Source organism: Equus asinus, chromosome 26, assembly GCF_041296235.1.
Source record: "Equus asinus isolate D_3611 breed Donkey chromosome 26, EquAss-T2T_v2, whole genome shotgun sequence".
NCBI lineage: Eukaryota > Metazoa > Chordata > Mammalia > Perissodactyla > Equidae > Equus > Equus asinus.
Genome location: NC_091815.1, coordinates 37285717 through 37300051, shown reverse-complemented (window position 1 = coordinate 37300051; position 14335 = coordinate 37285717). Strand labels below are relative to the sequence as shown.

Sequence of the window (14335 nt, the reverse complement as noted above, 5' to 3'; positions counted from 1 at the left end):
TTGGATGATTCCGCTTCTAGAGAGGTCAAATTCATAGACAGACAGTAGAATGGTGGTTGTCAGGGGCTGGGGGAGGGGGAAGGGCGAATCGTTTAATGGATTCACAGTTTGCAAGATGAAAAGAGTTCCCGGGTTTGGTTGCACAAAGTGTGAATTTAACGCTACTGAACTGCACACTTAAAAATGGTGAAGACGGTAAATTTTATGTTATGTATATTTTACCACAGTTAAAAAAAAAAAAAAATGTCTTAGAACCATCCCTTGAGGGTAACCTCGTCAACGTCTGACGGTATCACTGCAGATGCGCTCCGCCCCGCCCCGCCCCTTCCCACCTTACCCGCCCAGGGATTAAGTGTTGTCTTTTGTGCGTCTTGGCTCCCAGCTGCGTTTTTTAGAGATATCTATCAGCTCCTTCCCACCGCGGCTTAAACTCAGCCTCACTGACCCCGACCCAGTGCTCCAGGCTCTCTGCTCCAACAACTCGGTAAGTCTTGGGTAACTTCCCCTCTGTAGGAGTCAGGGTGCCCGAGTTTGGATATTGCTAAAGAGACCTCAGCAACCCAAGCGTCCGGTTGCGTCAGCCTGGCTCCAGCCTGAGTGTGAAAGACTCATTTTCCAGATGAAAGCGGGAGCTGGGAGCTGTGTGTGAGAAAGGGTGGTGGGGGAGGAGACTGAGTGTCTGGAGGCTCAGACAGTTTTTTTGGCTTGTGTTAAAACAATATTAAAGATGAAAACTTATATAGGGTTTATAGTGTGTGGACCACTGATTTCAGTCTCCTATACATGGGTTTGCCACACCCAGCAACTCTATGAAGCTGGCTCTATTATCACAGCATTTTAAAAAAAATTGTGGTAAGACACCTAACATAAAATTAACTATCTTAACCATTTTTAAAAAAATTTCTTTATTTATCAAGAGAAACTATTCCTTAGCCCATATATTCATGTTTCATAATTCAGGCACACAGGTTAATGAGTGACAAACTTCCATGGAACTCAAACCAAAGAAATTCTTTACATTCCAAAGTCACTTTGCACTCTGAAAGAGACCAGCTTTCCTCAAAATCTTTCCTGGAATCACAATTTCTGTAGGAATCTGCATCTGCCTTCTTTCTTGGTACAGCCACAGCAAACTTACAGAAAGCCGCAACCTCCAGGAATACACTGAATGCTCTAATAATATGAAATCGCAGATGCCTGGCCAGAAGGTCACCCATCTGAGCTTTCGTCAAAGCACTGGAGGTCGTGGTAGTTATTCTCAGGTCCTCGGTGCCTGCCCGCCACCTTCCTGAGGTCACGGCAGGGGCACACAGAGGTCGATGACAGTGAGAGGTCACGGCTGGGATGCAGTCACGACTCAGCTCCAAGGCAGACCTGGCGCAGGGAGGGGGAGGTGGCAGCTACGGAAACCTAAATGAGGGATGGGACAGAACTCACCTTAACCATTTTTAAGTGTACTGTTGAACATCTTAACCATTTTTAAGTGTACAGTTCAGTCCTGTTAAAGTATATTTACATTGTTGTGTGATGGATCTCCAGAACTTCTTCCATCTTGCAAAACTGTAACTCTGTCCTCATTTAACACTCAGTCCCTCTAGCTCCTGGCAGCCACCATTCTACTTTCTGTCTCTATGAATCTGACCGCTCTCTAGGTACTTCACAGAAGTGAAATCATGGAATATTTGTCTTTTTGTGATTGGCTTACTTCACTTAGCATAATGTCTTCAGGGTTCATGGAGTTGTAGCATGTGTCAGAATTTACTTACTTTGTAAGACTGGGTCACATTCCATTGAGTGTATATACCACATTGTGTTTATCCATTCCTCCGTGGATGGACGTATGGGTTGCCTCCATCTTTCTGCTGTTGTGAATAACGCTGCTGTGACCATGGGTGCACAAATATCTCTTGGAGACCCTACTTTCAATTCTTTTGGGTATACACCCAGAAATGGAACAGCTGGTTCATATGGTAATTCTATTTTTAATTTTTTGAGGAATTGCCATACTTTATCCATAGCAGCTGCACCATTTTACATTCCTACTAACAGTGCACAAGCGTTGGTCAGCAGCATTTGAAGAAGGAAACGGATCCAGAGATTAAGTAACTTGTTCAAAGGCACACAGCTAGCAGTGATGCCAAAATTCCAGTCAGTTTCCTGCCTCCTGAATCTTTCCTTTTAACCAAAATGCTAAATGAACTTTCTATTTTGAGGGGCAGAAGCCCCCTGACAATACTTGTGCTGACTGGCTCAGCCCTGCCCACCAGAGCGGTGTCCTCAGGAGACACTCCTTGATCGAAGGAGTAGGAAACAAACTGCTGACATTTCTGATTCAGACTGAAGATTAGTCCTCCCTCCCTCCAGGCAACTGGGAGGCCACTCTACTTTGTTGTCTTGACTGATCTGGGCTAGACTCTCTCCCTCCCTATAAATCCCATCACATTTCACCCTGACTTTGACTTCCAATTCCTTTTCACTCTGCAAGCTAGGAAACAAAGCTATCAGGCTTCAGGATCTTTGGCAAAGACATGGGTGGAGCGTGAGCTGTCTGATGCCAAGTGCCATCTAGAGTCTCTTCACAGGTATCAAGTAAGGGAGGGAGTAATGATGGTAATCATTTTCCTGCTTTATAGAGGAAGGGAGGAAAAGAGTGGGATGGAGCTGGTGCACAATCAGATAACACGGCAGAGCTGGACATGGAGCTGTGTGATTTGGCTTCAAAAGTCAGCACTCTTATCCACTCAACTCATGGCACTGAAGCAGCTACTATGTGCCAGGCACTGTACTGGAAGCTTTTGCTTGCTTCTCTTCATGCAACCCTTCCAAGTCTTCCTTACATTTGAAGAAACTGAGGCTCAGACATGGATGGCTTACCCAGTATGTTCTTTCACCATTGCTCTGTGGAACTGGTCTTATGTCCCACTCCCAGAGCTAAGGGTGGATGCACATTCTTGATGGCTTTCTGTCTTGTTTTCTTAGCAGATCTTAGCCTCCTCTTCAACTCCATCTAGCATGCTGTGTCAGAATGTTCGCCATTTTGGCCAGAAGCTGGTTCGCAGGCGGCCCCTGGAGCCAACGGAGAGGTCTGAGAGTCAACTGGCCCGTTGTCTGAACACCCTAGATCTGGTGGCTTTGGGTGTGGGCAGCACCCTGGGAGCAGGAGTGTACATCCTGGCTGGTGAAGTGGCCAAGGACAAAGCTGGACCAGCGATCGTCCTCTCCTTCTTGGTAGCCGCCCTGTCTTCAGTGTTGTCTGGACTCTGCTACGCGGAGTTTGGGGGCCGGGTACCATGCTCTGGCTCTGCATATCTCTACAGCTATGTCACAGTGGGACAACTGTGTGCTTTCATCACTGGCTGGAACCTCATACTCTCCTATGTCATTGGTGAGATGAAAGGGTTGGGGGGCAGGTGTGGGGGAAACAAGGGACTTAAGATCAGGAACATAGGAGGGGGGGATTGGGGTCTTCCCACTCATCCGTGAGCACTTTGCTATAAACCTTGTGAGAGGAAGTGAGTAACAGTGCAGGAAAACCCTAAAACTTCATTCTACTCAACGCTCTCCTGCTTTCCTTAAATGACTGAACCAAGATAAATGGGAACTGTAGGAGGTGGGGAAGAGTTCTTTGGGATGAGAGGAAGGGAGAGACAAGCTTCATTCCCTCACCTGATTGGAAGTCTTTGCTCAGCTGTCGCCTTTGTGGGATTTTCCCCGACGAGTCTATTTAAGACTTCAACCCTCATCTCCCAGCGTCTCCCCATCTCATGTTACTGTTTTCTTGCATAACACTGATCTCCTTCTAACATATTAAACACTTGACTTATTTCGTGAATCATCTGTGTCTATTCTCCCAACACCGTGAAAAGAAACTCTTTGAGATTAGGTATTTTGTCTGTTTTTTTTTTTCTCTCTCTCTGAAAATATATCCTACGGCACACAGTAGGGGTTCAATTTACATTCGACCAGTGTTCCTCCTTCTGCCACTGCAGGAGCCGCCAGCGTGGCCAGGGCCTGGAGCAGCACCTTTGACAGCCTGACTGGGAACCACATTTCTCGGGTCCTGCAGGGAAGTTTCTCTCTGCATGTGCCCTACGTCTTGGCCGAGTACCCGGACTTTTTCGCGCTGGGCCTGGTGCTGCTGGTCACTGGTGAGGCAGGGGTCAGAGACAGGATGGGAAAAGCGGGCGGCGCTGGGGTGGGAGAGGCTTGGGGTGGTGGAATGGTGGGGGGAGACTGGAAAGAAGGATCTGCCATATGAGAGACAGCAAGGCAGGAAATATACCATTGTTTCCCACCCTCAGCATTATTGGCCTTTTGGGCTGGATCAGTCTTTGGTGTGGAGCGCTGTCCTGTGCATTGTAGATCTTTTTTAAAAATCATTATCAGATGTTGAGTAGCATCCTTAGTCTCTACTCACTAGATGCCAGTGGCACCCAACCCCCCAAATTATGATAGTCGGAATGTCTCCAGACATTGCCAGATGTCCTTTGGGGTACAAAATCACTCCCAGCTGAAAACTACTTACTTAGAATGACAAGTTTTCTTCCTCTGTACTGAGACCAAAGATTTTTTTTTTCAATTGAGGTGAAATTCACATAACATAAAATGAACTATTTTATTTTGTCATATTTTCCCCAGCTTTATTGAGATATAATTGACATACACCACTGTGTGTAAGTTTCAGGTGTATAACGCAATGACTTGATACACATCTATATTGCAAAATGATTACCACAATAAGAAATTAACCATTTTATTTTATGTTTTTATTTTTTTAAAGATTTTATTTTTATTTTTTATTTTTCCTTCTCCCCAAAACCCCCCAGTACATAGTTGTATATTCTAGTTGTGGGTCCTTCTAGTTGTGGCACATGGGATGCCGCTTCAGCATGGCCTGATGAACGTTGCTAGGTCTGCGCCCAGGATTCGAACTGGTGAAACCCTGGGCTGCCAAAGTGGAGTGCATGAACTTATCCACTCGGCCACGGGGCCAGCCCTGAAACAACCATTTTAACGTGTGTAATTCAGTAGCATGATGTTCTGCAACTGCCACCTGTAGCTAGTTCCAAAGCATTCCATTGTCCCAAAAGGAAACCCTGTACCCAGTGAGCAGTCACTTCCTACCTCCCCCTCCCCCCAGCCCCTGGGCCCCACTAGTCTGCTTTCTGTCTCTATGGATTTAGGAATTTTGGACATTTCATATTCCATCTTTCCCACAGGAATACTGGTTCTGGGAGCTAGTGAGTCAGCCCTGGTTACCAAAATGTTCACGGGCTTGAACCTTTTGGTTCTCAGTTTCATCATCCTCTCTGGCTTCATTAAGGGAGATCTGCACCACTGGCAGCTCACAGAACACGACTACAAATTGGCCACATCTGGATCCAATGACACATCTAGGTTAGGAGGGCAGTCTGCCAAGGTTGTGTGTGTGTGTGTGTGTGTGTGGAGGGTGCAGAGCTGGAAATAAAGTGATCTGAGCTGACAATCCAGATGATGGGGGCAGGGGTGGGAGTGGGGGCTGGGGGAGGGTAGAGCCCAGGATATGGGGTGCTGACTGAGCAGCCCAGGAGAGATGACTGAACACACCTCATCCATGTCTGTCCTCATTCCTTCTCTCTCTATAGCTTGGGCCCTCTGGGTTCTGGAGGGTTTGTCCCTTTTGGCTTTGATGGGATTCTCCGTGGAGCAGCTACATGTTTCTATGCGTTTGTGGGCTTTGATTGCATCGCCACTGCAGGTAACACGGTCAATTTGTTGCATTAGGGTTTTGGGCAGAGTTTGGGCTGCCCTTGGGCATGGGGTTGGTGGAGGGTTGGCCTGCTTTTGGAGGCGGAAGAGGGAAGAGATTCTGTGCCTTTCCCAGTGTGTTTTCCTGACCCAACACTTCTGCCCTTCCTGCAGGGGAGGAAGCCCGTAATCCCCAGCACTCCATCCCAGTGGGCATCGTGATCTCACTCTTCATCTGCTTTCTGGTGTATTTTGGTGTCTCATCAGCACTAACCCTCATGCTGCCCTACTACCAGATTGATCCTGACAGCCCCTTGCCACAGGCTTTTCTCCATGTCGGATGGGCCCCCGCCACATATGCAGTGGCTGTTGGCACTCTCAGTGCTCTTTCATCCAGGTCAGTGTCAAAGCTTTCTTCCCATCTACTGTCAGATTCCCAGGTGGCCCAGCCCTTGGGACTTAAGAGATGAGAGGGAGAGACACCTTACCCCTTGTAGACTAGGGAGCAGAAGCCCTGGTCTGTTCTGCTTCTCTGTGTCCTCACACGTTTCCATTTTCTCCTCCAGCCTTCTGGGTGCCATGTTCCCTATGCCACGGGTGATCTATGCAATGGCAGACGATGGACTCCTTTTCCGGGGACTTGCCCGGATTCATGCCCACACACACACCCCCATCGCGGCCACCATAGTTTCTGGAATTCTTGCAGGTGAATAAACAAAACCCACTCCTTTGATCAGTTTCTTTAACTTGGATATTTCCAGTAGTTTCTCATCTCCCTTTCTCCACCTTGTTGTTTGCACCCTCATTCCAGCATTGATGGCATTCCTCTTCGAGCTCAGTGACCTTGTGGACCTTATGTCAATTGGAACCCTGCTTGCTTACTCCCTGGTGGCCTTTTCTGTTCTTGTTGTCAGGTGAGACTCCACTCTACCTTGATTGGGGGTCTTGGACTCATGGGGACTGATGAGGAGCTAATCCTCTTCTGCCTTCATGCTGTCTCCTAAGTGTATTGTTATGCTTAGGGTGGGAAAGAGGTGGATTAGGTTCTCTGGTGTTGGAAGAGTAGGGGCTGGTGTTAATACTGTCTTCGTACCTCTAATTCAGGTACCAGCCAGAACAGGATTTAGGCAAGAATGAGAAAACAGAGGTGGAAATAATTGAGATAAAGTCTAAACTTGAAGCAAGTTTGTTGGAATCTGTACCTGAAGTAGGAACCTCCAAGACTCTAAAGAGTCTGTGTAACCCTATCAACACCATCCCCACTCCAAAATCTGGCCGGATTGTCTACGGATGTGCCTTACTGCTTGGTGAGCAGCGCGATTTCTCTTTGGTGGTACTCTGACATTGACAGGATGGGGTGGGAGTGTGTCTCTGGCGGCTGAGGAGTCTTGGAGCAGGCAGTTATGGGGTGGGATATGACCCAAGGTCTTTCTCCACCCCCCCCCCAAACCTCTCAATATCCCTAATAGGTTGGCATCATCTCCATTTGACAGATGAGCAACTGGGGCTCTGAGGGTTAAATGGCTGGCTAAGGTCACAAGCCTGTATGTGGGTGGGTTCTTGGGTTCCTTCCTATCATGTGCTGTCACTTACAGGCTGTGACTTTTAGCCCAGGCCCTCTCAAGGAGCTGCCTTCTCCTTTCCTTTGTGTGATAAACGTTGACTCTCAGTGTGGGGCAATCTACATAGTGTGCAGAGACTGAGAAAAGATAGGCAAAACCTAGTCTGCGGTGAGGGATCCTGAAAGCTATTCCTGAGCAGTGGAATCCTATTCCTTCACAGCTCAGTGGTCTGAGTGTGTGTGAGGGAAAAGTCTAGAAAGCCTTAAGCACTTCTTCTACCTGTGACCTCTCCTCACTCTCCTTCCTGTGCTTGCAGGGTTTCACCTACAGCTCTTTCCTCACTTAACGTCTATTCACCCCCAAAATTTCAACGATCATATCTATCCTTTGATCGTATCTATCCTATCCACTGCCTATCATGACCTCCAATTCCTGGCTAAAACTACACTTATCATCGACCACCCACCTCCTATGATCCCCATCTCAAAAAATGACACCGCCAACCGCCATCCACCCAGACCAGAAACTCTGACCTCATCCTAGCACAATTCTCCCCCAACATTCAATCAGCATTGAGTCCCCTCAATTCCACCACTCAAGATAGCTGTTAGACCCATCGCTCCTCTCCATCCACCATGGCCCTAGGATAGGCTATGGCTCTGAGGCCAACTCTGCCTCATTTCCTTTCTTTTTTTTAATTTATTTATTTATTTATTTATTTATTTTTTTTAAAGATTTTATTTTTTTCCTTTTTCTCCCCAAAGCCCCCCAGTACATAGTTGTATATTCTTTCGTTGTGGGTCCTTCTAGTTGTGGCATGTGGGATGCTGCCTCAGCGTGGCTTGATGAGCAGTGCCATGTCCGCGCCCAGGATTCGAACCAACGAAACACTGGGCCGCCTGCAGCGGAGCACGCGAACTTAACCACTCGGCCACGGGGCCAGCCCCCCTCATTTCCTTTCTAACCCTGACCTCACCCCTGTGCTTTGTGGCCCGGCCAGATCAGAAGTAGTTCCCTGAATGCTCCATGTGGTTCCTCCGGCTCCCAGGACTCATCCCTAATAAGTCCTGCTCAGGCTACAAGCCCTTAGGTGCCTCCCAGCTCTCCCACTTGCTTGGGAAGTCATCTGACCCAAGGTCTTGACATTTGGCTTCTGGAGTTGGACCTTTTCTCCACCTTGACTCTTGCAGCTCTCCTGCTGACGATCCTGTGCCTGATACTGGCCCAATGGCCCAGCCAACTGTTCTCTGGAGACCCCGTGTGTTCCACAGCAACGGTGCTGCTCCTGCTGCTCATTCTTAGGATCACTTTCATCATCTGGAGACAGCCCCAGAACCCCACTCCTCTTCATTTCAAGGTAGGTGACTTTAAGCCCTCAAACTATCCATCTTGAGTGAATGAACTCTGCATGTTTTGAGGTCTAAAAATTCTTTGCTGGACCAGGGAAGAAAAAGCAAGTCGCTAAAACCAATGGATGATTCCCTGATCCACACTCAGTACTTCACTAGTTCCATTTCCTACTACCTGTCTCTCTGGGAACATCCAGTAGGATACCCAATTTGAGGAGGCACTGAATGCGCAGCACAAATAGGACTGGAGTCTTCCCTCCCACCTGGGTGGGGTAGGGGATCTCCCTTTCACACTTCTGTGGTGTGTTCAACGATTAACTGACTTTGCTCACAGGTCCCTGGTGTGCCTGTCGTCCCACTGATGAGCATCTTTGTGAATGTTTACTTGATGATGCAGATGACCTTCAGGACCTGGGCCCAATTTGGTGTCTGGATGGTGATAGGTAAGCGGCTTTCTCAGGACAAGAGGCCTCTTGGGTGACTGAGCCAACCATCTTCCTACTATGTTTCCTCAAAACTGTCTCAGATGCCATAACAGGAGGCCTACTGAGAGGGTGCCTACTTTTCCATCTCACTGTCTCACTTCTCTACTAGGATTTGCCGTATACTTTGGATATGGGATCAGACACAGCTTGGAGAAGAACAGTGATGAACAGCCACCAGCTTTAAATTCCCAAGCTCTTGACAGAAACATCCCTAGTGCTTGAACGAGTTTAACCACAGGAAGTGGATGCTGGTGGAATCCTTCCATACCCGGGAGGGATCTTCTGGTTCAAGGAAAGGTTGGAGCCTGTGTGGGGCAGGAAGATGGGATGCCTTTAGAGCCCTGTGTTTATTGCCAGTGGACAGAATGCCTTTAATGTTGTATAATTTTAAGTAAGTTTTAAAAGCATAATAAACATAGAGAAAAGCACATGCTTTGTAAGAATGTGGCAAGATGAATTTTCACAAAGAAAGGACAACAATGTAACCAGCATCCAGAGGAAGAAATACAGTATGACTTGCACATAAGAAGCGCCTTCTTGTGCCTACTTCCAGTGAAAAGATCGTCAGATAGGAAGAAAGTGCAGGTTTCAACTATATCAAGACTTGTATCAAGAATTGCAATTTAAATATTAAGACACAAATAGGTTGGAAGGAAAGGAAAGGAAGAGAGACATCATGCAAACCATAACAAGAAAGCTGCCACAGCTCTATTAATGTCAGACAAAGACTTTAGGACAGGGTCTAAGAACAGATAAGAATCATTTCAAAATGGTAAAGTGAAATGATCATTTCTATTTCTCCTCAGCTTTACTGAAATATAAATGACATAGAACATTGTGTAAATGATCATTTCTCTTCACTTTTCTGTGGTAGACTCTTTTTGAGTTACGCAACAGAATTAATGAAGAAAAGTTCTAATTGGAAAAAAAATTAATAGATGGAAGAGGATTAACAGAATTAGAAAAATCACCATCTTGCAAGCCCTAATGAAATTACAGGGTTAGGAAACATTAATTAGTGGAGACTGAAACTATTAGGTGAAAGTTTGATGGAAAAAGTTGGTGTCACCTGATTAACATTCTTAACGTGCTAACGTGGGACAGGCAGATATGATGCCTGTGCTGATGCACTGTAATAGGCCATACAGAGCACTTGCCATGATACTTTCTTGATGAAAAATGGAATCAGAATGTAATCAAGCCTCTAGGTCAGCTATCAGTTCACAGAAGATAGGGGACAGTCACATATAAACCGAAAACAACAGTCAGCCAAAACCAGAACGTGGGCAATTCTCCAGGAAACAGAAGTGGTGCACTTTCTCTAACAATGAAATGACATGACCAGAACTGAAGAGACCATGGTTGTAGAGTAAATGCTATTTACCAGACACAGGAGCCAGATGCTGACATTTGGAGGAACAATCTACCATCTCTTTTGCCAGACAGAATTTGCCTTCTTTCCCCCGATTTCGTTAGGTGTGGTAACGGCACTGTGGTTATGTTTTAAATATTAAAGATGCATATATTAGTATTTAATGGTAAAACTATGTAAGACTTTGGATGTGCTTTAAAATACCTCAGCCAAGGGGGAAAAAAAAACAACCCTGTTTGGATTTGATTCAGAACAAACCATCCGTATAAAAACAAGACTGTTGTGAAAATCTGAATTAGAAGATATTAAGGAGTTAGTATAAACGTATAAGAAATATATACATTTTTAGGGGCTGGCCCCGTGGCCGAGTGGTTAAGTTTGCACACTCCGCTGCAGGCGGCCCAGTGTTTCGTCGGTTTGAATCTTGGGCGCGGACATGGCACTGCTCATCAAACCACGCTGAGGCAGCGTCCCACATGCCACAACTAGAAGGACCCGCAACTAAGAATATACAACTATGTACTGGGGGGCTTTGGGGAGAAAAAGGAAAAAATTAAAATCTTAAAAAAATATATATATATTTTTAAAGATTGGCACCTAACATCTGTTGCCAATATTCTTTTCTTCTTCTTCTCCCCAAAGCCCCCCAGTACATAGCTGTATATTCGGGTTGTTGGTCCTTCTGGCTCTGTTATGTGGGATGCTGCTTCAGCATGGCCTGATGAGTGGTGCCAGGTCCACACCCAGGATCGGAACCGGCGAAACCTGGGGCTGCTGAATCGGAGTGTGCGAACTTAACCACTTGGCCACAGGGTGGCCCCCTATAAGAAATATTCTTGTACAACAGTGGTTCCTGGAGGTCAGTAGTGTCTTGAGTAATGGTAATATGCTCCTCAAACATGAATATTAGATTTACTCACATGGATCTGGTGGGTGGCACTGCCTACAGTGGTCTCAGTGCTAAGTTCTGCAGGTACCAGCTGGTTTGCAATGGGTGGAGGAGTTCATAGGTGCTGAGAAAATAGGATGGAGAGTAGATGACTGATGCAAATTTAGCCAGAAGGAAAAGATGGTCCCAGCAGCAGTTTTCCTTCTGATTAATACCAGGTATGAATTAGCTGCTCCCATGTTCCAGCCACATATTAGGTGCTGGGAACACAGTGGTGATCTTGAGAGGCATAGTCACCCACGACAAGACAGGGTTACTCAGAGGTGATTCGATAGAATGGTCAAATGCTCAGATATATGTTCAGAATTTGTGGCTCCAAATTGAGGCCTACCTTTTAATGACTTATTGTTGGACCTGTCTGTGCCTTGGCATTTTCATCAGAACGTGGGGACAGTGATATCTGCAACCCAGGGCTGTCTCAGGATTTGCTCACACGTACAAAGCCCCCGTGTGGTGTCTTGCACATGGTGCACTCATCGTGGTCCCTTAGTGTAGGAGCTGACTTGATCTCTGAGGCGGGCTGGCTGTCTGGAGCTCAGTTTCACCATGCAGTATTGGTGTGACGGTGGGCAAGTTACTTAACCTCGCTGTATCTACATATCCTCATATGGAAAATTTTGGAAGAATGGGGCTACTTCCATCATAGCATTACTGAGTGTGAGTTTTTAAAAAATGACAGCAGGGGCAAGTAATGTGGATTTGGGTATCAGTGTGGTGCAAAGCAACTGAAAGGTCTTAAGAGATATAGGTAACGCCTTGACTTGTAGGTTAAAAATATGTTCAAGATTACTGTCCTAGGAGAACCAAAATGATGAGGGGTTGTGCTGAGGATGTGGATGTGATTAATTTGTTTAGTTTATGGAACACTTGAACATTGTAATGCTACAACTTAAATTGTTATTTTCCTTTTTACTTTCTGAAGATTTTCTCTGAAACCTTTCTCTGAGACATCTGTATCTAGTATTTATTCAAAAGTCACATTCTCAGGGAGACCTTCCCCGTATATCCTGAGAAAGAAAATCTCGAACCCTGCAGACACGCTCTAACTCCCTTCCCCTCTCCAGCTCCACCTCTCTTCTGTTTGCCTGTAAGGCTTGAGGCACAGTTGCACCCTAATTCTTCCTCTTTGTGTGTCTTCCATTAGAATCCCTGCTTGTGGGCGAGTGGGCTTAATTTCACAGCTGAGACTTTTGTCAAAGTATGTATATACTCTGATATTGTTTCCTTATTTGAAATTTCACAGTTGGCTAGTTCACTCATTACACAGCAGTTGAAAGAATATGAATTCTGTCTAGCAGAAGACAGATGGCAGATTGTTCCTTTAATGTAACCAAGTGCAACCAGATGTGAAAGTTTTCGATGGACTTGTCCCTCAGTTTCGCCTCATGGTACTAGCACAGCCTTCCCTCCCCCACCCTGCCAAAAAATCTCACAGAAAGTCAACGATCAATGTCATTTCCACTAAGGACCTCCTGAGAACAAGAGGAGGTTTTTTGGGAAAGGTGATATGTGTCCATGTATGTGTTATAGGAAAAATTTCACTTAATGGTATAAAAATTACCTTACAAGTGGAAATGTTAAAAGGCATATACATTTAAAAGTTTTGGTGAATATTGCCAAAGTGCAGTCCAGAATAGTGCTGTGCCAACATATATGGTGAGGGCTGACACTGACCCTGATATCAGTTTCCCTCCATTAAACCTAGCATATATGGGGTTAAAACCAAAACACTCATCCCCTGCTTACTCCCTGGCTTCCTGGCTCTAGAATCCACTATCATCCATGAGACAGACAGCACCAAGGACAAGCACCTGGATTCATTATCTCCTTCCTGCAAAGAGACACAGGCTGGTGGGAAAGCTGCTGACCAGCAAGGTCACGAGTCCCCTCCTCTCTGCAAGTAGTCTCAAGGCCAAAGACAGGCCAGTGGGAAAGCTCTGACCAGCAAGGCCATATGCTCCCCCTCCCCTGCCTAAAACCCCAAATAAAAACCCTTCCTTTTAGCTTTTCAGGTAGTTTTGCATTTCAGTGTTAGATGCCCTCTCTCCTTGCTCAGTGCTGTGCAGTAATAAAATTCCTACTTTCTCCCACTATATATGGTTGCTGTGCAACGGGTGAGCAAACTCACTTCAGGTTCGATATCAGGGCCAAACAAATAAGTTAAAATTTTCTAGTATCACATTAAAACAAAAAGAAACAGGCAAAATTAACTTTCATTATTTAGCCCAATATGTACCAAGTGCTATTTCAACATGTAATATTTTACTTTTATTTCTGGATGAAGTCTGTAAAACCCACCATGTATTTTACACTTATGTTACCAAATGTCCTGTGCTCATAGCTATATGTGGCCAATGGCTGCTATACTGGATAATGCTGTTCTAGAATTTTCTCCATGCTTACCAGTTGGTTAAATGCAGTGGTCAGGTAAGCTATGGTCTACGGCCCAGATCTTGCCTGCAGCTCTGTTTTGGTACAGCCTAGAAGTTAAGAGTGGTTTTTATTTTTAAAAAGTTCTAGAAAAAAAAAATGACACAGAGCATACGTGGCCTGCAAAGCCTCAAGTATTTACGACTTGACCCTTAAAACAAAAAGCTTGGCAACCTCCAGTTTGGTGTAACTGAATGTGCTCAGGTTTATTCTGTTTATCTGCTGCTATGTGGAGGTGTTCAAATTTGCCTTGGTTTTTGATGAGTTTCACTTAAGGCACATATGCCTAGAAGAGACTGGAAGTATCTTTAGTGATCTCTGGCTTCGCTTTGTCTAATTACTTTTTTTCTTAGTCTAGCTCAAAGTTTGTCAATTTTGTCTATCCTTTAAAGGAACCAATTTTTGGTTTCATTGATTCTTTGTATCATTTTTCTATTCTCTATTTCATTTTTGTCCATTCC

General features: G+C 45.6%; 1 protein-coding gene across 1 annotated transcript; it reads left to right on the top strand.

Annotated features, from left to right (window-relative positions):
• The first annotated feature begins 2987 nt into the window (after window positions 1-2987).
• On the top strand, window positions 2988-10935 carry LOC106822670 (cationic amino acid transporter 3-like). The gene is made up of 11 exons (XM_014827951.3): window positions 2988-3385; window positions 3990-4148; window positions 5220-5397; window positions 5625-5737; window positions 5902-6124; window positions 6294-6433; window positions 6539-6641; window positions 6832-7034; window positions 8480-8646; window positions 8973-9081; window positions 9233-10935. The coding sequence occupies exons 1-11, from the start codon at window positions 3013-3015 to the stop codon at window positions 9343-9345; spliced, it is 1881 nt and encodes a 626-aa protein (XP_014683437.1). The 5' UTR covers window positions 2988-3012; the 3' UTR covers window positions 9346-10935.
• Window positions 10936-14335: the final 3400 nt, after the last annotated feature.

Excerpts from the sequence above, each read along its gene's own strand:
- LOC106822670 (XM_014827951.3), top strand. The coding sequence starts at position 3,013 with ATGCTGTGTCAGAATGTTCGCCATTTTGGCCAGAAGCTGGTTCGCAGG. Across the intron at positions 4,149-5,219 it reads CCTGGTGCTGCTGGTCACTG|GAATACTGGTTCTGGGAGCT; the intron begins GTGAGGCAGGGG and ends TCTTTCCCACAG. Across the intron at positions 8,647-8,972 it reads CCACTCCTCTTCATTTCAAG|GTCCCTGGTGTGCCTGTCGT; the intron begins GTAGGTGACTTT and ends CTTTGCTCACAG.